Raw genomic sequence first — 25,077 nt, 5'->3', positions numbered from 1 at the left:
TAAGTATTCCAAAGTGGATTGTATAGAAACAGCGATTAATAATGATTGTTTATTCTTATTATTATATACCATAGATTTATATATAAAATGTGATAAAAAAATTCCGTTTAATTTTAACTTGTCCGAAAGGTGACGCTTGCATTTCCCGCCTGGATTCTGGGCAGTTCTTCTTCGCCGCCCCTGCCCACGATTCTGGTGTAATAAATCGGATCGCTGTTCACGATGCAATCGTTGGTGGTGGGCGTGGCAATGCCCGCCACACAGAAACTGCCGTCCGCTCGCTCCACATGGAGCACACTGGTGCTGGCCGTCAGGCATTTGGTGCAGCCATCGCCCTGGCCGCCATGGGAAGCGTTCGGCTGTGGCACCAAGCACATATGCGTCCTGGATGTATCGATGCCTGACACCTGACGCTTGAGCTCCACTTTGGTGCAGTCGTTGAATCTCTCAAGGCGCGTCCTGAACAGGGCGCAATTGGAGTCTATCAACATAAGATAGATAAGAGATCAAATGGAGAACTTAGAGCTTCAGCTATTCATATCAATGCCAACCATGATTCTGAGCAAAGCCCACGGCGTATAACTTTGGATCTCCCTCCAGCTCGGCCTTATTACAAATCGTAGCCAAGCTCACATTTGCCATTTCTGGTTCACGTACATCAATCGAGCTGAAAAGCTTGAAGACTGCCAGATCTTTCTTATACTGTACTTTTGACTGTAATGGGATTGAAGCGACTTTTGTTAACGTTTGAGACGTTTTGAATTCACTTAAAGTGCTCCAGTCTAAAGTGCAAAACTATGGGATACCCTGTGCCTGTACCCAAAATTCAAACTTCCTTCTACTGGAGAACGCCAGACCAATACCCTGTTCTCGGTGAAAGAACAGCTAAAGGCTGGTAGAGGAGGGGCCAATTGATTTAGGGGGGACGGACTGTGCTTTATATATTGGCTGTGCTTCTTCTTTTTCCAGCACTACGCTATGCAGGGATCAAAACATACAATTGCCTACAGATTGAAAAAGTGAAAGATGTGCTTAAAAAATAAATCGATAATTATCGATAGATAAACAAGAACTTATATTCGACATTTCTAACTCTCCTTCTGTCTGAAAAGGAACAGACATGACCCGATCGACTCGTCTGTTGAAGCACATCCGGAATATTTATACTTTATGGAAACCCTTGTATCATTGTTAGCCCCTTTCTAGCTGATACAAGGCACAGTAAGTGATAAAAACGGAAACTGAAACTGAAAGTACCGTAAGCTCAAACTCTAGCTCCGAACCAAGGGAGATGCTTGGGTCTGTAACACCCACTAGGACTCTGTTGGGCTTCTCATATATTTTTGCGCCCAGGCATTTGGTTGTCGCCAGCAATTGGGTCGGCGACAGGATAATCGCCGTGCAGCGGTACACAATTTCGTCTTGAGTATTCGCCGAATAGTAACCGAGCGACGCCAGATGTGATGACATTTGAACTGGAATTATTTCCCTAAGGTGGGCTGTTAGTCAAGAAACACACACATCGAGCAGTTACTTACGTTGTTGGTGCTGGTGATGGTGGCGCGGGCTTGGTGGTTTCGACAGGATCAGGACAGCAGACCGTCTCCTGGCCAGAATGTGAAACGAAGCCGCAAACTGTCACAGAATACTCTAGATGTTTGTAGGCAACCAATGTGGTACAGCTTTCGGCTATTTGGCAAGTGCTAGCGGGGTGTCCAATCTTTTCCGGACACCGTTCACCCACTGCACAGTAAGATATATGTAAATGTATATATAAGTCTGTTGTAACCGACTGTGCGATACTCTGCTCGCAGCGTCAAAAGTCTCTTTGATTACACTGTGCAACAAATCAGCCTTGTCTCGACATTAACACTGCAAGTATCCATTTTTTGTCGATTTAATCCTTGACCTTATTTACTTTGACATGCGGATCAACATTTTCTCTTCATTCGATTAAAGTCTTTTTAATGCCGGACTTGTCACTCATTTGGGTACCAAAAAAAACACACACACACACAGGGAATAAAATAATCTGACGATCATGCTCCGCCCCAAGCAATGCCAAAGGGGTTGTCCGACTGTTGCATTAGACACAATCAAATATACGATATTCACCGAGACACGGAACCCACCTGACAATTGAATTATTTGTGGTTGACCGGAATTCTCAAGTACTCCACAATCAGTCATAGTCAGCACATAAGCTGCGAAGAATGCGAACGAAATAATCCATCCGGTATTTTGTATACTTCCCATTGTACTCGGTCCAACTTTCAACTGGAAATGCAAGACCCAGCCCGATTAAGACTAGGCACAGTGCGAAAGCTAAGCATACAGCCATTGAGTAAAAAGAACTCACAGTTGACATTCCGCTCACGAGCTTTCACTCGTAAGAGTTAAGTTCACAAGTTAAGCTGATTAGCTGGCTTACGATATATTTATCCACTGTGCACTTAAGAATACGGGATAAAGTTGTTTTTAACGATAAGACAGTGACTATTAAGTAAGTTCTTAGTATTATGTTCTGAGTGTTAAGCAAATTCTTAATGCCCAAGACGAGAAGAAAAGCACAAAGTAAATTTAAGAGTCTTGTTTTGAAAGCTCAATCTTAAACCAGAGAAGCTATTATAATATATATTTAGGTTGCCATTAGTATCTTGCGGGTTTTACCCAAACAGAAATGCAATTGGTTCTTTTATTCAATCAATCAATCAATTGTTAGCGCCACATGGGGAACGACATGTGCCACGCGCTGCAGCACCTTATCTATAAGATCATATGATATAGAGAGAAGCGGAGAACGACTATTTCAATTAAATGGAGCTGCATTGGAAAAACCCGCGCGTCATTTCGCAAAATGTATTTATGTAGGGATGCGTGCGTGTGTGTGCGTGTGTGTGTGGGTGTGTACGATAAGCCAGTAGAGCCCCACAAATAGACAAAGTATTGGAAAGAGAAATGATAATAATAATAACTGAACTGTCTGATATGGGAGCCAAAGGAACAAATATCGAATAAGTTGCACAATTTTTCTGAGTTTAACTGTAGATAATTTTTGGTTTTTTTTGTCATGTTTTCATATTTTTTTTTCTCATTTTAGTTTGTTTTTTTTTTTTCTTTCTATTAAATTTAAAGTTAGCTCTATAATAATACTTGTCTTTCTGAGAGAAGGAATGGGATGGATATGGCGTTAGCGTTGAGCGATGGCGATCACAGTTCAGTTCCAAGTTGAAGATGCTGTTGTTTTATTTGCACTCAAATTAGGTCTCTTTAGTCTAGTAACCATAGAAGAAGGCCTCATACGAGAATGTGCGCGTCTGATTGCAGGCCAGCAATATGGATGCCTTGCTCTTGCCAATGCCGCCATCAATAAAATAGGCATCAGCATCTTCCGCCGATGTGTCCACATAGATCTCAATGCTGGTCAGGGTAACGCCAGTACCGCTGCTCGATGAATATGTCATCTCTACCTCAATATCCACGGTGGTGGTGAAGCTCTCGTCATCATAGTTGTTGACCAACAGTTTATCGCCTGGCGACGAGACATTGAACGAGAACGAGAACGTGAACGAGAACGAGATCGAGATCGAGAGCGAGAACGAGTTGTCCCGTTAGACAGCTATTCCTATTTAGTTAGAGATGACAATTTGGCTTACCCGTTATTCGCTCGCCGGCACTGAACACAATATTGCCCTTGGCATGCTTCACCTTGTTCAGGGCGAGCAGCTCCACCCCTGGATTTTGCGACGTGTAGCGAGTATCATCCGTTACAGGCTTGATCGGCGTAAAGACGAGATCGGTGGCGCGCTGCGACGTCGACTGTGACTGCGACGACAACGATGACGACGACGACAACGACGGCGACTGCTGCTGCTGCGTGGGCGCAGCGAGTGCGCAGGCGCCCAGCAAAAGTAACGAGAGAATCACTTGCGGCATTTTTGGGCGCAATCAAAACACGCGAGAAAAAAAAATCAAATATAAATTAAGAAACAACTTAATGAAAAGAAACGAGTTTTGGTTTAGATGGAATTTGGGTTTGTGGCTTCCGCGCTCTGTGCAATCTAATTGGCGACTGTTTTGTGCATTGGCTTTTATACCGCCCGCTCTTATCGGCGGTCAGCGTTAGATAAGGCAGCTCGACGACTGAACGATAAGCCGGCATAGACTAATAGTATTGGCCATGGTTTTGGCTTTTATTTGGTTTTTGTTTTTTTTTTTGCTTTGAATTTGTTTTGGGGCCCCCTAATTGGCAATCATTCGCTCAGTGTCTATAAATAGGCCACTTGAGTGTCAATAATTTTAGACATGCCCTAACACCAAACGGATTCAAGCAATTAATATACTCCTGCAATTACCAATCGATCGATTTGCAGCGCGTGGCCCCAGCAGCAGCAGCAGTAACAACAACTGAAATTGTGATCATGCTCACCTGGTCATCATGTGATAGCTGGATAGCTAGGCTTGAGCTCCATATTAGAATATTGTTTGTTGTTTGGCATATCACTTGAGACCTGGCTTTTACTTCCGTCTTCGTGTTGGCCACTTCAAATTGTTTGCACATTCATTGTGCGCAAGTAGCTGGACTCTGATTTCCTTATCGGCGACGAAAATCAACAAAAACATTAACCATATAGTGCATGTACTTATTTATCGTATTGCGACAGCAAATATAATGTCCAATTGTCATTGGACATTGCCTGCAATAAATATGCGGACCACCCAAAATGCATCATACAAATGATAATAAAAATAGCCATGCATGAATCAACATTTCTACGGAAATGTCACAATATGATTTCCACACTCAGGAAATAATACCAAGAATTCTTTAATTACATCGAGTACAATTATGTACAATTGGATTTATGGACAGCATTTGAATTTAAGCAAACTTAACCTAGATATTATCACATTGAGTACAAAAATCAAAACGCATTTGAAATTTAAAAAATGCTTAAGAACCGAAGACATTGATTTTTAATCAACATATGCTGACTTGGTTTAATCTTTTCTCTTAAAATAAACCAAACACTTGAGTTCAGACTAAAAAAATATTTGTTTAAAATAAACTTTAGATATACAAATATACATATAAGCATGAAGGATCTGAATACTATATTCGTTAGCTCTGGCATGAGATTTAACCGTATTTTTTTAAAAACATTTGCCATAAATAATTTATACTTTTTTTATATTATACAATCAAATGATTTATGATGCCTCTTTGCGTGGCAACAATTGAATAAAAATGGAAAAAAAACTCATACACATATTTAATAAATACAAGTGCTCGAGTTATCTTTCGATTCCAGACAGTTTTCCGATTCATCTACATCGATGAGTCAAGAGTTATCAGTCAGAACGAAAAACAATCTTTGAGCCAAAAGTGAATTTTATGGTTAACATTAAAATGCAAACTTCAATAAAAAAGCAAAAAAATAATTTCTTCTACAAGATTTCAAGCGAAGTCATAAATTATTTACGGAGTGAATGGGGTTTTATTTGTATGCTGTCGAGAATTAAGTTTTGATCGTAACCCAGTGGGGAATTGTTATCATCATCGCTCTTGATGATTAAAGAGAAGTGAGTTGTGCTTGGCGCGTGTTGTTGGGTTTTGTTTTGCAATCTTAACCTTGATATACATAATTGCGCACAATGGCACGCAATCGAAAAAACGTCTATTTCGAGAAATATCGGGCAATTATTTCTTGTATCATATACGTATTAAAGGGTACGAGCAACATTTGGTGAGAGTTTCTTTTCCCAGTCGGGAACAGCCTCAAGCGGAAGAAATCAATGCAATAAATTTGACTTCTAAATACAGCTCAGTTTCTTTCCAGATGCCATTTAATCTTTAACTACAGGGTATCTCAGTGTACCGCCCACTCGACAACCTCACACTCTCACTTCTTATCATTAGGTTAGTAAAAAACATTTCGGGCCTGATGAATTGACACATTTCTTTCAAATTTGTTAAGCCGAGCGCAAAAGCCACCAAACCGAAATAGAACATACATATATGGCAATAGCCCAATATCAGTAACTAGCATAAACTTAGAAGTCTGACTCATACACGGAATCGCCCAGAAGTTAGCATCGACAATTTCTGTAAAGATATGGCAACGCTTTCGATAACAAATATCCGAATTTAAACGGTAAAAGGCCGAGGCATAAATTCAATCGAGATCAACTGATCGATAACATTTCTGTGTGCGCAGAAGAAAAAGAGAGAAACTTACGTTTAGATTGTAAGTAAATACGCTTTTTATATTGCATATTGTTGTTATTATTTTTATTATAATCATAATTATTATGAGCCAAATCCAGTTTGGTTAACCTTGCAACAAAATGATTATAACGCTCCACTTGGCATTATATATAGACCGCAGTAGTTGTCATACGTAGAACTTATCTCCATATCAAATGGGGTCGAATTAACCATAGTTAAACTATTTTTGCCTTGATCTTGGTACCACAAATCACAAACATTGCGAGTCGCGTGAACCCTCAGTTGTCTAGATTATTTCAAGACCATTCAACGGGTACGTTCGGAATATCCCCAGATCAGATGGGGCGCCAGGCGTTGGCGTCATTGTTGAAAGCTTAGCGTTAATTTACGAGATCGCATGCCAATTCTCAAGTGGGAAGCGCGTGAGCACTTTCGATTTATTTGCCAGCGATTGTCTGCTGAACGATATTTACGAAGGCCCCTCTATAAAGAAAGCCGCGACAATTTATAGATAGTAATTCATTTATATATGTGTGTATATACGATAGTTTGTACAATCAAACAACAAGAAAAAAAGAAGATAAAAAAAAAGAAAGAGAGCTACTATTTGTGGGAGAAAGCGGAGCTCTCACTTAATCGGAGCCAAAGTATTGGGCCTGATAGGCAAAGTTCTCGGTCTGCTTGGCCTCCACCACAATCGATATGAAGCGCTGGCCAATGCCGCCGGCAACAACATAGGCGTTGCCCTCGCTGTTGTCCTGCGTGCAAATGAGCTCCACAAAGGTGACAATGGAGCCAGCGCCGGACTCCGGGTATGTCAGCTGCAGGCTGACGTCCTTGCGCGCCGGATAGCTGTAGACGTCGGCGCCCTGGGCAACCAGTCTGTCGCCTGAAAGTAGGCAGCGCACAAGAGTGTTCAAAATTCGTTGCATAGTTTCGGGAACTATCGTCATCGACATCGACAACGGCAACGGCAACTATCGCTTACCGGAAACACGAGCGCCCAGCGTATAACGGACAGACTGTCCGCTGGCACGCACCGCCGGCTGCTTCTCCAGCCGCTGCATCTTCAGGCCCGGATGCTGGGCAGCGAAATCGCGCACATTCTTGACCACAACAATTTCGCGATGTATGTCGGCGTCACGTGCCACACCCGCTAGACTCTGGGCCACCAGGCAGCCAAAGATGGCAACCAACAGACACAAACTCAATTTGCACATTTGGGGAAAGATTTGCAAAACAAAACAAAAAATGCGTGTAATAATAATATGTTCCAACTGTTGCGAATGGTAATCACTGAATGAGCTCTGCAGTGGCAAACTCTTTATTATTTATACTAGCGCCAATTAAGTGGAAGGCATTCGATTTTGGTTTCGTTTAATTTCGCACCACACGCCCCAAACCCAAGCGCCCGGTTCCGGCCCTTATCACGCCAATTGACAATTTCCATTGACAACGTTTAATCCAACAACAAGAACGTGATTCATTATTGCAGACGCAGCTATTTCTGTATGCCCTTCCAGCGCTATCATCTAGAGTTTTCCAGAACAAATAGAAGATAATATATATGAAACAATTTCCAATATCATATATTAAGATTTTCTCCCAATTTCAGCTAACATTTCTGTACCTAATGCCGATTTGCAGAGAGAAACAATATGTGGTAACTGTAAAATAATTATCAGCATACAGAAACAGTTACCAGTTACTAATAACATTAACCAGTTACCTTAATGAGCCCAATGAATTAACAATCCTAATAAAGCCCATTAGAAATACGATAATCACATATATTTACGGCATTTCAACAAACGCATCCTTCAACTGTCTTTACCTAACCTAACCTAAAAAGTAAATTGTCATCTAACCTAACCTAAAGATAAATTTGAACTGCTTTCATAAGTACGTTTACATTTGAAGAACATACGCCAACAAAGCCAGTGTTGTACAACTTACCCGACTGGAGTTAAAAAATGTGAACTTTCAAATACTTTTCAAATTAAAACCAAGATACAAAAAACAAGAGAGAGGGAGAGAGAGAGAGAGAGAGAGAGACCTTCTTGATTTCTTCATTCCCGAAAATAAATTTAAGCAGTATATTAACATTTGAAGAACACATCTAGTGTTGAATAACTTCACCGACGGTAGTTCAAAATAAAAGAGAATAAAAAACCATAAACAAATTTCGTAAGCTTTTAAATACTTTTCAAATCACAAGTGAAAAACAATAGATTATCGCTTAAGCCAAAAATATTAACCAGAGAAAGAGAGAGAGAGAGACCTACCAGATGACCTTCCATGCCGAAAAATAAATACGAAATCAAGTGAGGAAGGTTGTGTACAAACCACATGACCATATAATATGACCCTTTTCTAACATGTATTTACCATAACCAATGCTGATAAGGCTTGTTCCCGGCCCAGCCCACTTCAGTCAATTAAATTGAACAATTTGGTGATATTGCGTTTCGCCCCGCGCCGATCTAATCATGGGGCAACAGACTCATGTACCAGGCTGTGCTCGACTTAGGCGGCTCGCAATGGCGGCTGATAAGTGGCCCAGAATCATAAACAACGTAAACAGCACCTGACAATTTGACAGACACTAGTACGGTAGCTTTCTAATTAGTGATAGGATTGGCGCAATATCGTTCTCAAAAAATGATGGCGTACATCACAATTGGCTAACTTCCAGTGGCATTCCAACGGAGCCATATCTAATTATTCTTGATTCTATTTCGGGGCTTTTCGCAGAACCCTATCGAGGCGGCAGCGCAACTCTTGAGGACTTCCCTGGAATCGGGCAACCTCAAGTGGTGTCATCATCAGTCACAAATTAGCAAACAAGATTAGGCAATGGTCAGTGATAGCACCTGTTATTATTGATCTATTTATCAATGTTGAATCATACGCTTCAATAAATTAATTGCTCCTGATCTAATTACAATTGAAGAATATGTTGTAAGTAGCATTTAACATACGCTGTCTATATATTAAATGCATACTGATATAACCTCAAAAATAATATCTGCCTGGTTGCACATAATATCCAAGACTTTTTGTCTTATTTTAAGATATTACATATATTTATGCCAAGAAGAATTTAAAAAAACACTCCATACATAATACACACACATATATATAAATAACGTTTAGTACATGAAGAACTGCTTACTCTACTTAAATTCATGAGAATCGCATAGAGGGGAAGCATTTAGAAATACGTTTTCTTTCAAAGAGATCATGAAGACATACATACAAACATTGGTTCATTCATTAATCAACACTGTTTCAGACATTTCCCGATCATAATGGAAAAAAACAGCAATTGTTGCAGTTCTCCAGCCATCTTTCGCCCGTGGCGTGCACTTTTTCAAATCGTGTAAACATATATTCATTACTAAATATCGAATTTGCAATATTTCAAAACTTAATAACGTGCATTGACTTCACAAAAGGTGCTACAGTAAAATATCAGATCCTTTAGATCAGTTTGGCATCTAAATCTAGCAACATTATTCTTGGTCAAAATGCATGTGAAAATGGTACCCTCAAATATCCTGTATAGACATGTGTCAAAATTTCCCACTCCCACAACTCGATCAAAAATCAACCTATATTTATAAGGTTTGGCTTTTTGTTTATGGTTTGGCCTGGAAATCAATTTGGCATCTAAATCTGGCAGCATTTTTTTGGGTCAAATTTCATGTAAAAATGGTACTCTCAAATATCCTATATAGACATGGGTCAAAATATTCCACCTTCAGAACTCGGTCAAATCTCATCCGGTTTTCACGAGGTTTGGGTCTTTGTTCATGGCTTGGCCTCTTGATCAATTTGGTATCTAATCTGGCACCATTATTATTGCTTTTGGGATTTGTCCGATTTGCTTCAAACTTATTTTCAAGGCTCTACATAAGAACTTAAAGAATATACATATTATAAGTTAACTATGTTTAGGGATTGCTGGTGTATGTACGTGACTGGACCGGATTGATTTCCAATAAACACATAACGTAAACATAATATATCATAAAACTACAGTGACAGCTCGATAATAAGAACTTCTCGTAGAGTGTTGCAGAAATGTTTAAGAAGCATTTTGAAAGGATTAAAAACTACATTTTTTGATTTATAAGAACATTTGTTTTGAAGTTATTTTCCATATTCAAAAAAGTTTTAAAGCTAATGCAATTTATCTCACTTTTTTTGTATTCGTTAAAATTAAAGATTTGGACTTTAAATATTTTTTGCATATTATTATCATATCTAAAATCGAAATTTTAGTAACTTGCGAGCGAGCAGTTTGGTAAGATACTTCACATACAGCAATTAGGAGAGACAAAAGAATATGGCTGATCAAAATTTATATTCTGCATGCGTCCATAAAATATTGTTTTATAGATCTTAACTTTTATGGTAGCTACAGTAAGAGGTAAGGTAGCACATAGTGTTTAGAAAACGTTTTTTATTACTATTCATTATTCAGACTTATAACTCTAGAGTTACACTTGAATGTAAATAATATATGTATGTATATACTGCATATATATACCCTATGTAATATATATATATATATATATATATATGTATTATGTATAATAAAAATTACATTTAAAACACACAGCGACTGCGAGAAATGTGCGTGCTACAAGTTGGTTGTGTTTGGGAATTTCAAACAATTCAATTTCAATAAAAGTCTATAAGCTATACATATAATTAATATTAACAAAATTTAAAAGAAAAATTTCAAAAAATACAAAATATAGTTACAAATCGGCAAAGTCGCATAAAGTTGAGCTTTATATCAGTTTCTGGAATGTGGCAGCAATAAACTTAATTAATAAACATAGGCATATAATAAATATACGTATATAGAGAGAGATACATATAATTACATGGAGTTATAGTAGGCATATGTACTACAATATTACAAATTAGCTTGCTGATATTCATAAAAATGTCCTGGCAAGGCTTTTATTGCAAACGAACAGGCGCCAATTGGCATTTATCATAAATATATATATAGCATATATATATATATTGCACACGACTCGCTCTCCCTCTTTTGCAGCGCAACGGCATCGCTCGCGCCTTCACTCGCCATCTCGCTCAAACTGCGTCAAACTCGTCGCTCTCACTCATTCCCATGCGTTGTGCACAACAAAAATATACGTACACACACTTGTTTAATAGCTGGGTAACTCAGGGGCAGTCGGTTAGGCTAATTGTTAATTATATATGTCTGCCGCTGGGCCTATATTACATATAATATTCGAATATGTTTATCCTTTAAGCAAGCACCAATCTATGCTCTGTTGTTCATGTAAAAAAGCAAATAGCTTTGCTTTTTTTATCAATATCTTGAGGCTATTTTTTAAGTGTTGCAAATTTGGAGTCATGCCAATCTCTGGACTGCTTATCACAGCTCGAATGTTGCATTTTAGAAATTGATATAAATGGTTAATATCTGTTTTGCTCAATATCATGTGAAATCACAAATAAGTAATGCCTAAGTAAACCGATTGCCCAGGCCCATAAGATATATGCATATATATATGTATATATATATCAATATAAATATAGAAGTATATATATATTCATATATATAGATGTGCGTGTGTGTGTGTGTGTGTACGTTATAAAACCAACAACAATTCCATTTGTTTTCATTTTCACTAAATTCCCTTTGTCTAAAACGGTGCCAACGGTGACCCGGTTGAATACCCCCTCGAGCCCTCCCTCTTTACCCTTGCCTGTCATGATGCACGTCCCATTGAAACCCTTGTTAGATATTGCTTTAACGCCTGGCTGCCGCCTTAGGTGTCCCGGCGCTCCTACCAGTGCGGACGTATCTCCTTGAAGAGCCACTTCTGGTAGCCATCGTTGACATCGCACTGTCCCAGCGAGAGCTGCTGCGTCGTTGGATGCAGTGCCATGCACTTTTTGTGGACGCGATGCAGCAAATGTTTGGTGTGCTCGTTATAGCTCCAGGGTCCATCGACGGTGCCCAAGCGACAGACGGCCAATTTAATGCCCTGACGGTCCGCTTCCACGCAGCGTTCGCCAACGCCCAGCTGCCCGACGGCGTTCAGTCGCACCAGCTGATTATTGCCACCGCCATGGCAATAGGAGAGACCCATTATGGCCGGCGGCTGATGGCCCATGGAATCCAGACAGCCATCAGAGGCAACCGAACGCAGTTCGCCCCAATGCAAATTGGCCGGCAGGGCTGGGAACTTGTCAACCACATCGTAGGCAATGTTGTCCATAAACCATTGGAATGATTTGCAGTTGAGACGCTTCTTCAATGCCAGCTGATCGGTAATGTCGCCCATGTCCAGATAGCGTGCCAGCGGTTCGCGCGTGTAGAAGAACTCCTTGTGCGTATCATCGAACCAAGTCTCAATGACGCGCTTATAGTTGATGGTAATCAGCGGACCCTTCTTCTTGCTGGCCAGCTTGCCAAAGTTATACGGCATAAAGCCGCGATAGACGTGGCCCACGCGAGAGCAGGGCACCCATTCAATGCTGCCGCCGCATTGCCAGATCTTGAAGCTCAGCTCAAAGTTTTCGCCGCCCCACACCAGCAGGCCAGGATCGTAGGCGCCCAGCTCCAAAAAGTATTCGCGATTAATGGCAAACAGACCACCCGCATGCGTTGGACTGCGATAGGGCTCCGAGTTGTGGGCACGACGACGCTGCTCCCGACGCGGCACCTCGTTCTCCTTGTACAGCATGCCCCACTCGAAGATGCCACGGAAATGGGTGTCGCTGCCATACACCGGACGATACTCAAAGCTCTTGTGATCGATGCCATCAATGATAGGCACCGTCATCACCGTCCGATCCCGATAAATGGGCGCCAACAGCGGTGGCAGCCAGTTGAGATTTACCTCGCAATGCGCATCCAGAAAAACAATCACCTCACCTGCAACAGAGTTCAAATGTAATCAATGCTGTTTCAGAGCGTTAAAAAGAAAACAACATGAAAAAAAACTAAAAGTCTACAGAGCTAGTTACCATGAAAACCTACACCTTAGGTATAAACAAAGCTCTCATCTTGAACAACTTAAAAAAAGCTAGAGTTCTCTTTATAAAATCTGTTACTTGTTTCTAAAGACTGTACCATTCAATCAATACGATACAATTTATTTGTATACTCTGTCAAATGCAAAAAAAAACTTTTTTGAAGTTGTCCAAACAAACTTAGGTGGGAGACATATTCGACTTTTAAAGATAATTAATATTCCAGAGCAGCACAACGAGGTAAATTACGTACACACATATACATACACATACATATAAACACACACACATATACATACATACATACACAAACATACATACACATACATACACATACACATACACATACACATACACATACATACTTACATACCTACATACATACCCACATACACACCTACATACACACCTACATACATACCTACATACCTACATACATACCTACATGCATACCTCCAAACATATATACCTACATACTTACATTCTTACATCCATACAAACAATAAAAGTAGGAAAACCTGCCGGGCTTACTTGAATTCATGAGAATCGAGGAGTAAGGCATCACTTAAAAGAACGTTGCATTCAAATTCTAAGCGCAGCGGGAACTTAATTTTTTCAACATTTGCTTCAAACGTGCGTGCATACATATATACATACACACACATACATGCACACATGCATACATACATACATACACACATACATACATGCACACATGCATACATACATACGTACATACACAAAAGTGGGCACATAACCTTTATGTATTACAAAAGCTTTGATAATAATAATAAAAAAAAAAAAGATTTTGGGCAAATCCCTTGACTGGCTCTGGGGCTAGCTCACCTGTGGCCTCCATGGCGCCGCGCGAGCGTGTGCGTATGAGACCCTCGCGCTCGGTGTTGCGTATAATCCTGACGAGGCCCTTGAATTGCAGGACATAGTCATCCAGTTTAGTGCGCAGATTGTCCTTGTCCGAGAAATCGTCCACCAATATGATCTCGTGCAGCATGTGCTTGGGCGAGCGATCGATGACCGAGTGCACGGTGCGCATGAGCACCGAGAAGCCCTCGTTGTGGAACACAATGATGACACTGGTCGGCGGCAGATCGTATGGATAGTCCCAATGTTTGCACTCCTCAAGCCGTGTATCCCGCACCGAACGATGCATCGATATCTCATCGGAGCAGGCAATATTCATGCCATACTCCATTTCAGAGGCATCGGCCACGTTCTTCTTGTCCGCCGACAGCGTGTGCCCGTCTCCATTCTCGCCGGGTCCGTTACGTGGCTTCAGATCTTTCGGCTCAAAGTTGCCCAGACCTGCAAATGCAAACAATTCACCTGTAAATAACGATCGACACCTGCGCACACACACACAATGCACCGGCCGGCAAACAAACAAATGCAAATACAGCAAATAACAAAAACAATAACTTAAGTTATGTACTAATCAGGTGCAAACCCATTATAATTATGCCACACATGTTCTGGCGATGCAGTCGCCACGGACCAGTTGTGTAGAAAATTATATACATGTACATATATATATATTTGTGGCTATAACTGATATGAAAAATAATTAGCTGCTACCATATGATATCATCACAGGCTACTGCGAGTATAATTACGTTTTACATATGGTTATTCATATTGGATATAAAGATTTGAATTTTCTTCTAATTAGTTTCTTCTAATAGGTGCGTATAAGTATCAGACATACCCAAGACATGGAAACACTATTTCATTTCATAAAAACAATTGCATTGGATCAGATTGGCTCCGATTGGTACTCCAAAGCGGACATCTGCCTATGACAGTCGTTCGTTAATAGAGTTTTTACTGCATCTAAGGCCTGGCAAGGGTACAAACGTCCTGGCTCCCATAAAAATATAAGTATATAATTTGAGCAGTATGAAGAGCCAAGTCGATATAGCCGTGTTCTGGATTCCCTCCGTCGATTTCTATGCAAACTAGACTCTCAGTTCCAAAGCTATTTTCCGTATTTCTATTTGCTGTCAATACGTACTAAGTCGGAGCCGGCACTATATCGTAAAGATGTCCTATGAAAGGTATTTTATGAGAAGCTGGATAATAATCTTGATCAAGTAATCTTGACCAAACCTGGCATTTACAAGTTTTACAAAGTCGGCCCACTATACCATATAGTTGCATAGGAAGCATATCCGGCCAATGCCCAGGTATGTGCGTTTGTACTTACCCTCAACTAGCTTGGGCACCTCACGTGGCCTATTCTCGAGGCGCTGATGACTGAACTTGGGTCCGCCGAAGCGCGTATGATACGCCTCCTGGACACGCTTGTGGTGATCACTCCAGTTGGCCAGCAGATAGAGCAGCGGCAAGATGACCAGCAGGCAGAGAACCAAGCGGCAAATGCGGCCGCTGCGTATGTTGCTCACACGCATCTTGCCAGAATTGTGATTTAATTAAATACAGTTACGTTACGTTAGCTGGATACAGATTTCCAATTCTGTTTTTTGTTGACGTGTCGACGTCTTTGTCGACGTTGGCGTCGCCGTTGGCTTTGTCGTTGGCGTCTCAGCAGCGGCTACGCGACAGCAATGTAAAGCAAATGGCTGCAAATGCCGCACAACAATTAGCCAAGTTAGCAGCAGGCAGAGGCTGTTTAAGAATTTTTAATTTTGGATGCGATGTAGATGTCAATGCACGAGTGTGTGTTTGTGTGTGTGTGCGTGTGTGTGTGAGATAGAATCTGAAAGTAAGTGACTGTCAGAGTGTTTGTGTGTGCGTGTAAACGAGAACCAGGTGAGCCGCCGCTGCGAAAGCGTTGATCAAAAGGCAATCAACGTTAATGATAAATGAGCGTAGCGGCTTAACACTTTTAAATGCCCGTGCAAAGCAATTACAGTTCAATGCAAATTGGTTTTTACTGCTGCTGCTGCTCACACTGACGCACCACAAGACGCAAGGCGCGCGCAACGTTGTCGAATGCAATGCACAAATAACTGCGGTGTAAACGTAAACAAAAAAAAATTCGCAGCAGTATGTGGAATTGCCACGCGTTTGACGTTTTCTAGCACATCAGGTGGCACCTTCGGCACTTTAACGCCAACTGGCGGCAATGATGCGCAATAAATGCCGGCTGATATCGATAAGCGATGGGCAAAATATACATTCGAAAAAATACCATGCGCATGTTTAATTTGCGTCTACTTGCTGAGTTTTGCGTTACGTACTCCTCATTGCGTCTGTGAGAATACGTTACGCAAGCTTCGCATGTTTAAATGTCTATTTTCAAAAAAAAACAAGCGCAATTGATATTTGTAATATTGCTTTCTCGAAACTTTTGCAATATTCGAGCTGTTACATTTATTTACATCATTTTTTACATTACAAAATTTTACAATTTACAAATATATGTACATATGTACAGATGCGTAATAATTATAATTACAGTTACAATGAATATATATCTCTATATATATATATATATATATATATATATATACATATGTATGTATGTGTGTGTTTATGTGTATATATACATATATATATATATATACATCATATATAGATATACATATAAATATAATGAGAGTTCAAATGATAAAATGGAAAATTCGCCAATCAAGCGTTGTGCTTAGCTAATTTGATGCCGATACGGCAGCCAAAGTTGTAACTATTTAATGCTGCATCTTGTTTCTATTTTGTAAAGTCAAAACGCTGCCAACGCGTCGACGATCAAAGAACGGTTCCGGTTCATGCAGCGCCCCGATTGCCGTAACTGCAGCGAATCCTCCGTCACCGGGATTATCGCTCAATGTGTGTCCAGCATTGCGTAGATATTCTATAACCTCGCTATTTACATCCGCCTCGTAGTCGATGCGCATAGGTATCAGCTGATGATGCAGGCGACCATCGTTAACGGCATGCGTCATGGACTCACGGCGTATGAGATACTTCATTATAACCTAAGAGAGAAAAGAAAGAATTATCGATTAATACAGCATGGATTAATAACGCGCTGCATTAAGTTGGCTGCGCTAAGGTCTTTGCATGAGACCATTAAGTTGGCTGCGCTAAAGCCTTTGCATGAGCCCATTAAGTTGGCTGCGCCTGGCCATATTAAGCAATGAAGCTGTCAACTCGGAACACAATAGATAGCTTTGATATGTTCCATTTAGCTATGCCCAAACGTACCGTTGCCACGCTGGTTGTTATTTTGGTGCCGCCAGCAGCTCCAACCAGCATGCGCACATCGCCATTGGCATCGACAATAATGGAGGGATTCATGGAGGACATGGGCCGCTTGTGTGGGTAAATGTAATTGGCTGGCGAGGAGGGTACGCCAAAACTGTTAATAACGCCCGGCGTCGAGAAGTCATCCATCTCGTCATTCAATATGATGCCCGTTTGCGGCGATGCTACCTTTGCCCCAAAGCTGCAATAGAGAATATATTTACCTCAATATATCGCTAAATTGTGTAAAATGATAATGATACTCACTATGTATTAATGGTGCTGGTAATGGATATGGCATCGCCATTGCTCGCCAGCACATTCATGTGAGCGGTGCCGTGGTCGGGCTCCACGGTGAAGTTCGCGCCATAGTACACGTAATCCTGCGAGGTTTTCTCATCGTTTATCAGGGCTCGCACGGTGTCAACCAGCTCGGTGCCAAGTAGTTTTTCCAGCTGATCCTTTATGCTCTGACCGTATTCCGGATCATTTTCATAGTCACCCAAATTCGTGCGCTGGCCATACGCATGCTTAAAGCTCTCAATGACACGCTGCCAGTAAATGCCCTCATTATCCGAATAAAGTTCACTCATCACGTTCAATATAAAGGCCAGAACCGGACCGCTCGACGGCAATGGTGTCGTATACAACGTAAATCCCCCGGTCACATTTGCCGATATGTGACCATCGCTCTCCCAGCGCACTCTGGAAATAAACGAATCGCAGGATAAGAGAGATTGTTTTCAAATTATAACCGTCTCTCATGTAATCGCGGTCTGACATCGATAATCGATTATCGATAATTTGTTTAGCAAGTTAACTTTTAGCAACACTGTTCAACACTGTTAACCGTCTCTTACTTGAAATTTTTAAGATCATCCAGTGTTATAATGCCACCCAATTTGGTTATGTCCTCGACAAACTTGACGCCCGTCTCGCCGCCATCGTAAATTTCGCCGGCGCCATTGTTAGCGATCCGCTCCAGGGTATTGGCCAAAGTGGGTCGCTTCATATAATCGTGCTCGACGTATGGCTCACCCTTATCGTTGAGGAACATTTTGGATAACGCTGGATCACTCTTGATCTCCGTTAGCTTGGAGCTGATGGCAGCGGCCAGATAGCGGGACACAACATGACCCTCGCGGGCCATCTTAATGGATGGCTGGAATAGAGCCTTCCATGGCAGGCGTCCATATTTCTGATGCATTTCCCAATAGCCAAGTATTTCGCCGGGCACAGCGCCCGCCAGTGCGCCCGTCACCTCCTTTTGGCCCACAAACATCTCCTTGTGTGCAGCAGCTGGCGCCGATTCGCGTGCCATTACCGTTTCCACTTTGCGTGTGCGACGCGTGTAAATGGTTGCCACAAATCCGCCGCCGATGCCCATCGAATGCGGCAACATGATGCCCTCGCAGAGGAGCGTCGCAATTGCTGCATCCACCGCGGAGCCGCCCTCCTGGAGCATCGAGCCGCCAACCTCGGCACAGCCGATGCCATTGGAGACAACGGCTCCAGTAATATAGCGCGTATCCCTCGATCTCAGTCCGAAGACAAGGCCAAGCGTCAGACCGGTGACCATCAGAGCGACGATTGCCAGCCATACAAGGCTTCTCTTATTCAACAATAGCCTGAAATACAAACAACACACACACACACACACACACGCACACACAAATTAGAGGCGGTTAAATAAAAAACAAATGGGCAATTAATCGGGCGCCAAACCCCTATTCAAGTGGCCTCCCAAGTGCTAGACCCGGGATTTCATCAAGTGGCCAGTTCAACAATTCTGATTAGACCATAGACTATAAGACTATATATATTTATATATACACATACATACATATATATATATATATATATACATATACATATGTTATTCGAGTTTCTTCTGCAATAATCGCTAAATAACACACTCACTGTTAAATACCCTTTTTCACAATTTTGATTTTCTTCTGTTAAGTAAATACATATAATCGAAACGTAGCGACAACTGTTTTGGCTCCAGGCTTACTAAGTGAAAATACTGAGAATTTTGAGAGTCTGGATTAACACTAATTTTGTGTATACATAGGTATACGTATGGGTATTGTATGGCCTGTTTCGATTTAGAAATTTGATTGTGAGTCCGAGTCGAATGATCGTGCACGTAGGCCACAATGACGAGCCGTTCCATTCCATGGTTTCGCGCACAGCGTGCAACTGTACAATCGTGAGGATGTTTCATTCCGTCATTTCCTTTCACATTTTTTTTTAGCAAATAGGAAACACAATTAATCGATATTAAATTGAATCGATTATTGCGAATTTCTTGGCATTAAGCTTCTATGAAACTAGAAAATTCGAAGTACAGCCAGGTTCTATAATCTTTATTGCATATAAAAGCTAAACTTAAACTGAAACTAATTAAGTAATTATCAAAAAATTTTTTCATTATTAACGTGAGTGCTTGGGGTCGTTCATTTATGTCTTAATTAGACTTATTTATTAGCATTCGATAAGAAAAAACTCGAACCAGAAACGCTTCAATCTATTTTAGAACATATTGAAATTGTAAAATCATGGCTTTACAATTGATAAAAGAATCTTATAATTATATTATTATTTTTTTTTTTCAATTAGGTATGACATTTTTATGTCTACTCCCGTGACGCTTCTCAAGTGCCATGACATTTCAAACTGTTCTGCCCTGTCTGGCAATTCCGCTGGTCATTTGTTGAAGTCCCCGCGCATCTGTGGCGCAAGTCCAGCCCGCAAATAATGCACGTCGCACAGGTAGGGCGCTTATCAGTGTATGCTTGTTAGTATATTTAGTTATTTTGTTGTTGTTTTCCCTTTTTTTTTTGGTTTAAGATATTGCCCGTCGTAAAGATACGTTATGTGGCAGTTAAACTCGACAGTGCTATTAACAAGCAATTTTCTATAATTAACGGCGATTTTTTGTACCCTACAATCATAAAATGTTTGATGGGGCTATCGATATGTCGAGCACATGCGGGAAGAAGACGCCAGATAAGCTCCCTTTGACCTTTTTATCTAAGATCGATATATATCGAATTACAGTCATGGCTTTTTAACTATTCTCATAAAGCCAACGAAGACAATATATCGATAACTATATCCTCAGGCTATAGAAGAAATTGGAATAGAGCTTAAGGTCTCCAGTATATGGAATTGGTCTCAAAAAAATGAGAGATTACAAGGGCTAAAGACGCCAAATAGGCTCTCATTTACCATGGGCAGATGAATAATATTTAATTTATGTTCATCTAAATCGATAAATATCTTATTTCAGCCTTGGCTTTCTAATCATTCCACGTTGATTCTAGGATAAGTGAGAGCCGTAATATTTGGCTTACAAATTCCTGTTCAGCTTTAAGAAATCGATTATTAATCGATTAATCGGCTTTTCACAGTTCCTCAACGTTCAATTGATAGAATATCTATGGATAGATTATAGGGAATTGGAGCTGAACAAACAAAGTCTTGATCTGAGTGTTAAATAATGCTAGCTTCCTATTCTTCTCTTCCCATCGATCTGGCAACACTATCGTCAGGATACCTCAAGGCTAGACATAGGGTAGCTGCCAGTCTTGACTAGCTTTTACTGGCGCATACCGATTGGGGTTTATCAATTGCCAGTGACTAAAAAGAAAGGCGCAGAAGTAGAGCACGCGACCAAATCCCAAATAGCTGATGATACTGATAATTCTGGTAATTGGTGGCTTCGAGTGTCTGGCGGTATCTGGTTTTGGTTTCTCCAAGTCATTGTCTACTGTAAACATGATCAAGTATCTGCAGATTAAGATCGAGGCATTATATATATATATAGTGTGTTTTTTTTGCAGATCATCGTCGAACGTCGCATATATGTACATATGTGTCATAAATTTGGACTAATGCATTACCTGGTATAATTTGGGCATATTTATGATGCCCATCGGTATTTCGGTAATTTGTGTTTTACAGTCTTTCGGTAGTTAAACAGAAGCCGCCATTCATTAATTATTGGCGGTAGCATTTGATCAAAATACATCAAACGATATAAAATGGTTTAAGTAATTGCTTAAACAAGTGGCATTTATTATGGGCCTTATCTCTGCAGGCCAAAAGTCCCACCATTGTAGCCCATTGTTCTCGAGAAACCCAGATACATATATATACACACTATTTACTATACTACTATTATAACTTACTATTTAAGTAAGTATACTTGTTCTAGTAATTGACAGTTCGCTGCTAAAGGCGAGTCCAAAACTGCAACTCATCTATATAGAAAGAGACACACAACGAAGGTCAAGAGCACTCGAAGAACTACGAAGATATATGAATTGCTTTATCGACAATTCCCCAAATCGTGATATTAGTTAAAACAGACATTAAGTTTCGACTGTTTGTTTTATAAGCAAGTCAAATATTTAGCACGCAATTAGCTTTCATTTTTGCACGCTTCAAATATTTATTTGCTATAAAAATAAGTTGAGAATTCGACTACGCCACAGCCCTATAGCTCTATAGTTAGTTTAGAGCTGGAACCGGTTGAAATATGTAATTACTTTGGTAGAAAATCCCGAGAGAGACAAAGAGAGAGAGAGAGAGAGAGGGAGAGGTTTGAGATTTTATCGGATTGTATTATATACCTGCATCATATATTTCCACAATAGCTATAAATAATTGAGTCTTGATTCACGCGCTGACTTTATGGCAACTAATTCATTCTCGTTCTGAGAGATGAATAGAAAACAATTATTCAACACTTGTTCTAGCGATTCCACCCACAAGGGACAGACGGAAGTGGTGAAATATGCGTGGAAATGTGCAGATTTGAAATGATTTGATGTATTAGTTATGGGGCCGTACATAACTCAATTAAGTTGGGCACACTGTTATTTTAGGGAAAACACGACGATTCGCTCTGGTCAAGCAAGCAAATAATTGACAGCTTTAAGCCAAGCAGCGTGAAATATATTTATTTTTGTTTTCGTATTTTCAATCTCTAATTTATTCAAGCGTTTTGTTTTTAATGTGTGCACAAAAAAAAGGTTATGTATTTTTGTTTTAGCCAGCTACGTGCAATCGGGTCAAGGGCAATGTTAAGGGGAAAAAAATGTTGGCGGAAAATAAAAGTGGAAAAAAATACATAATTATGACAATGGCACGACCGTTGATTGATAATTGCATATTATTGTAAGCTGTACCCATTGCAATTGAATAGAAACGGGTATATTCAGCTGTTAAGCAGGCAAAAAGATAAAATATATCTCAGATACCCAATAATCAGCCAGTCGAAGAATCGAGTTGAACTATGAAAAGAATACGTGAGTAGGAACAAAAAGAATTTCAATACTACATTTAAGACAATTAAATTGTCTTTGGCATGAAAGAATGTTTATAAAAGCTGAAGACTTAAAATTAAGGAAGAAGTGCGACTTTTTAGGTATATCTATAACTGGAAGCTCTCGCATAGCATATTCATGATGTCCAGCTAAGTATAGGGCATCTGCTAGTCAAGCACGCCCAGCTAGAGCAAACTTAGGCAATACGCGCAACTATTGCCTAAGGTGAAAGTGAACCAGAATTTATAGAACAAAACTTCAGATATAAATTCCATTCATGTAGCATAAAAGATCATTTGTGTGTGGAACTAACCAACAGTTGATAGTTTATGGCCAAGTTACTTTGGCATTATAAAACGATAAAAATTGTCGCTTTGCTTATCTTAATCTTATCGTGGGCACATATATCCATAAATGACTTTATTTAGCAACCCGCTAAGCGGCGCAATGATCCATTCAGCAAATATTTGTAGCATATCGTAAATGTCGAGCACAGTGTAAGCTTTTCGGCTCACACAAATATATATACATATATACATATATACATATAAATATATATATATGTATATTTATATAATGGTCCATAAAGCTGCCTAATTGCAAAATTACGACAGGTGCAAGGCGATAAGTTGCCAGTGCTTCGATAAAATGCTAAAAACAATAATTTCTAGCTAAAATACAAGTTCTCTAGATAACACACTCCTCTCCTTCTCACTCTCTCTCTCTCTCTCCCTCTCACTTTCGGTTTCTTCAGTTAGTCCAGAGTTTAGGGAAATAGAATTTCCAATCGCGCTTACATTTCAGCGAATTTTAAGTACATGTTCCTTTTAATGACTAAAAATGCTGCAATTTCATGTGATTGATAGCGCGATACCCTGTAAAAGTTGTAACTAACCCAAAAATACTTGAAGAATACTGCATTTATCCTAGAAACTTATAATTATTATATTTTATAATAGATATTTATCTGACTGAAGAAACTAAGCGTTACCTAGGCCTAGGACCCTGATTTGAACCACGCCTAAGCCATGCACATAGCGCAACGGTTTGTATTTTCTAAGATCTGGCAGGATATGGCAAGATATGACCCATAATATATCCTGCAGAGCACGAACCGAGGTAGGAAAAGTGCGAGCGAATGATTTAAGCGGTCGTGCGCCTTGGCTGGGACAAAAAGTCTTTCCGCTCAAGCGAGCTTTCACTGTACTTGCCGCCAATATACAACATGAAATATGCCTCAACTTAAACTTATATCTTATACTATACACAGAAACAGTTTCCAGACTTTACAAAACTACATTAATCTGATGCAACAGCTGTAGGCTCTGCTGATGTATTGCCTGACGAACCTAACGTGCCGTTTCAGTCTTATATTACAGGGTATTCAATGGCAACACGCCTGTGATTGACTTGTGATACGTACTTGTATCGAAAAGCACACACAATTTATGATTGCAAAATTCGGTTTGTTTTTCCTGCATCTGCGCATTGTTGTTGTTGTTGTTGTTGTTTTTGGTACACTTGATATGGTCGTAATTGCAGATAGTGTGAAAAAAGAATCGGGTTTACAATTAGGACCGTGTTTGTTCTCGCTAAATAGCGTAATGAAAAACCTGTTAATAGTTTTAATTATGATTGTGTCAGCAGATCTAAAAAGAGCGTTCCAACAAAGTTCATTTAATTTCTAATCTTTACCACAATTATCTTAGTAATAGAAACAGTTAAACAGAAAATAGTTTTTTTTTAAGAATTAGTCTTTTAGACATTAATCTCGCTATGAAAAACCTCATGATCGATCCACTTAGGTAAATATATATTTATATATCTATTGAGTAACTTGAGGTATTATATGGTTTATAGTTTCTTAACCAACTTTCACAATAGTTTGAATTATCGTTACTTTACTAGAATGCATGACTCAGCTGAAAAAAGCCTGGTTTTTTTAATCCCATAAATTCAAGAACCTTATCCGATAAACCAAATAAAAAACAACACTCACCTCATTTTGTACAATTCCTTACGTTTCAACTGAGCGACTCGCAAATTAAACAACACTAACTATCACGTTTGAGCATTGACCGAATTTGCAATAAAAATAAATAAATAAAAAAAACGAAAAACGAAAAACGAAATACAAAAAAAAAAAAAAAACAAAAACTGCAATTCACATGCAAATTATGTTAATATTTAACACGAATGTCGCGTTGCAGGAGCCGCTCAGAAAGGCGCTGATTGCGAATTCTCTCAGTTGCTGTTGGGAGC

At 40.0% G+C, this 25,077-nt stretch overlaps 5 protein-coding genes and 1 long non-coding RNA gene across 10 annotated transcripts; 1 reads left to right on the top strand and 5 right to left on the bottom strand.

The window, feature by feature from the left end:
- Positions 1-35: 35 nt before the first annotated feature.
- On the bottom strand, positions 36-3,083 carry LOC135428447 (uncharacterized). 2 transcript variants are annotated; one of them, XM_064682439.1, is made up of 5 exons: positions 2,133-2,268; positions 1,539-1,743; positions 1,258-1,489; positions 552-714; positions 36-481 (listed from the first exon to the last, which is right to left on the bottom strand). In XM_064682439.1, the coding sequence occupies exons 1-5, from the start codon at positions 2,254-2,256 to the stop codon at positions 114-116; spliced, it is 1,092 nt and encodes a 363-aa protein (XP_064538509.1). In that variant the 5' UTR covers positions 2,257-2,268; the 3' UTR covers positions 36-113. The 2 variants fall into 2 exon arrangements, with proteins under 2 accessions (XP_064538509.1, XP_064538510.1); XM_064682440.1 differs by lacking the exons at positions 36-481; positions 552-714 and adding an exon at positions 1,067-1,202 and having other exon boundaries at positions 2,133-3,083.
- Positions 3,084-3,221: 138 nt separating this feature from the next.
- LOC135428449 (uncharacterized) lies at positions 3,222-4,054 on the bottom strand. Its single transcript, XM_064682441.1, has 2 exons — positions 3,657-4,054; positions 3,222-3,532 (listed from the first exon to the last, which is right to left on the bottom strand). The coding sequence occupies exons 1-2, from the start codon at positions 3,934-3,936 to the stop codon at positions 3,276-3,278; spliced, it is 537 nt and encodes a 178-aa protein (XP_064538511.1). The 5' UTR covers positions 3,937-4,054; the 3' UTR covers positions 3,222-3,275.
- Positions 4,055-6,632: 2,578 nt separating this feature from the next.
- On the bottom strand, positions 6,633-7,530 carry LOC135428366 (uncharacterized). Its single transcript, XM_064682319.1, has 2 exons — positions 7,218-7,530; positions 6,633-7,118 (listed from the first exon to the last, which is right to left on the bottom strand). Exons 1-2 carry the CDS (start codon positions 7,447-7,449, stop codon positions 6,862-6,864), a joined length of 489 nt encoding a protein of 162 aa, XP_064538389.1. The 5' UTR covers positions 7,450-7,530; the 3' UTR covers positions 6,633-6,861.
- A 4,276-nt stretch (positions 7,531-11,806) lies between these two features.
- Pgant7 (N-acetylgalactosaminyltransferase 7) lies at positions 11,807-16,306 on the bottom strand. Of its 3 annotated transcripts, XM_064682359.1 has the most exons (3): positions 15,480-16,306; positions 14,105-14,581; positions 11,807-13,160 (listed from the first exon to the last, which is right to left on the bottom strand). In XM_064682359.1, the coding sequence occupies exons 1-3, from the start codon at positions 15,682-15,684 to the stop codon at positions 12,067-12,069; spliced, it is 1,776 nt and encodes a 591-aa protein (XP_064538429.1). In that variant the 5' UTR covers positions 15,685-16,306; the 3' UTR covers positions 11,807-12,066. The 3 variants fall into 3 exon arrangements, with proteins under 3 accessions (XP_064538429.1, XP_064538430.1, XP_064538431.1); XM_064682360.1 differs by lacking the exons at positions 14,105-14,581; positions 15,480-16,306 and adding an exon at positions 13,748-13,835; XM_064682361.1 differs by lacking the exons at positions 14,105-14,581; positions 15,480-16,306 and adding an exon at positions 13,790-13,835.
- LOC135428395 (uncharacterized) lies at positions 14,798-15,728 on the top strand. The gene is made up of 2 exons (XR_010436247.1): positions 14,798-15,330; positions 15,407-15,728. It is a non-coding gene; the product is annotated as an uncharacterized LOC135428395 (long non-coding RNA).
- A 561-nt stretch (positions 16,307-16,867) lies between the features above and the next one.
- Ggt-1 (gamma-glutamyl transpeptidase) lies at positions 16,868-24,963 on the bottom strand. Of its 2 annotated transcripts, none has more exons than XM_064682350.1 (5): positions 24,815-24,963; positions 18,340-19,107; positions 17,747-18,184; positions 17,441-17,681; positions 16,868-17,211 (listed from the first exon to the last, which is right to left on the bottom strand). In XM_064682350.1, exons 1-5 carry the CDS (start codon positions 24,817-24,819, stop codon positions 16,924-16,926), a joined length of 1,740 nt encoding a protein of 579 aa, XP_064538420.1. In that variant the 5' UTR covers positions 24,820-24,963; the 3' UTR covers positions 16,868-16,923. The 2 variants fall into 2 exon arrangements, with proteins under 2 accessions (XP_064538420.1, XP_064538421.1); XM_064682351.1 differs by lacking the exon at positions 24,815-24,963 and adding an exon at positions 19,400-19,556.
- Between the last annotated feature and the right edge of the window lie 114 nt (positions 24,964-25,077).

Source organism: Drosophila montana, unplaced genomic scaffold, assembly GCF_035044405.1.
Source record: "Drosophila montana isolate Dmon_TW-CO22-7 unplaced genomic scaffold, ASM3504440v1 contig_2481_1, whole genome shotgun sequence".
In the NCBI taxonomy this organism is placed as follows: domain Eukaryota; kingdom Metazoa; phylum Arthropoda; class Insecta; order Diptera; family Drosophilidae; genus Drosophila; species Drosophila montana.
The sequence above is the reverse complement of the archived record's forward strand: the minus strand, read 5'-3'. Positions and strand labels throughout refer to the sequence as shown.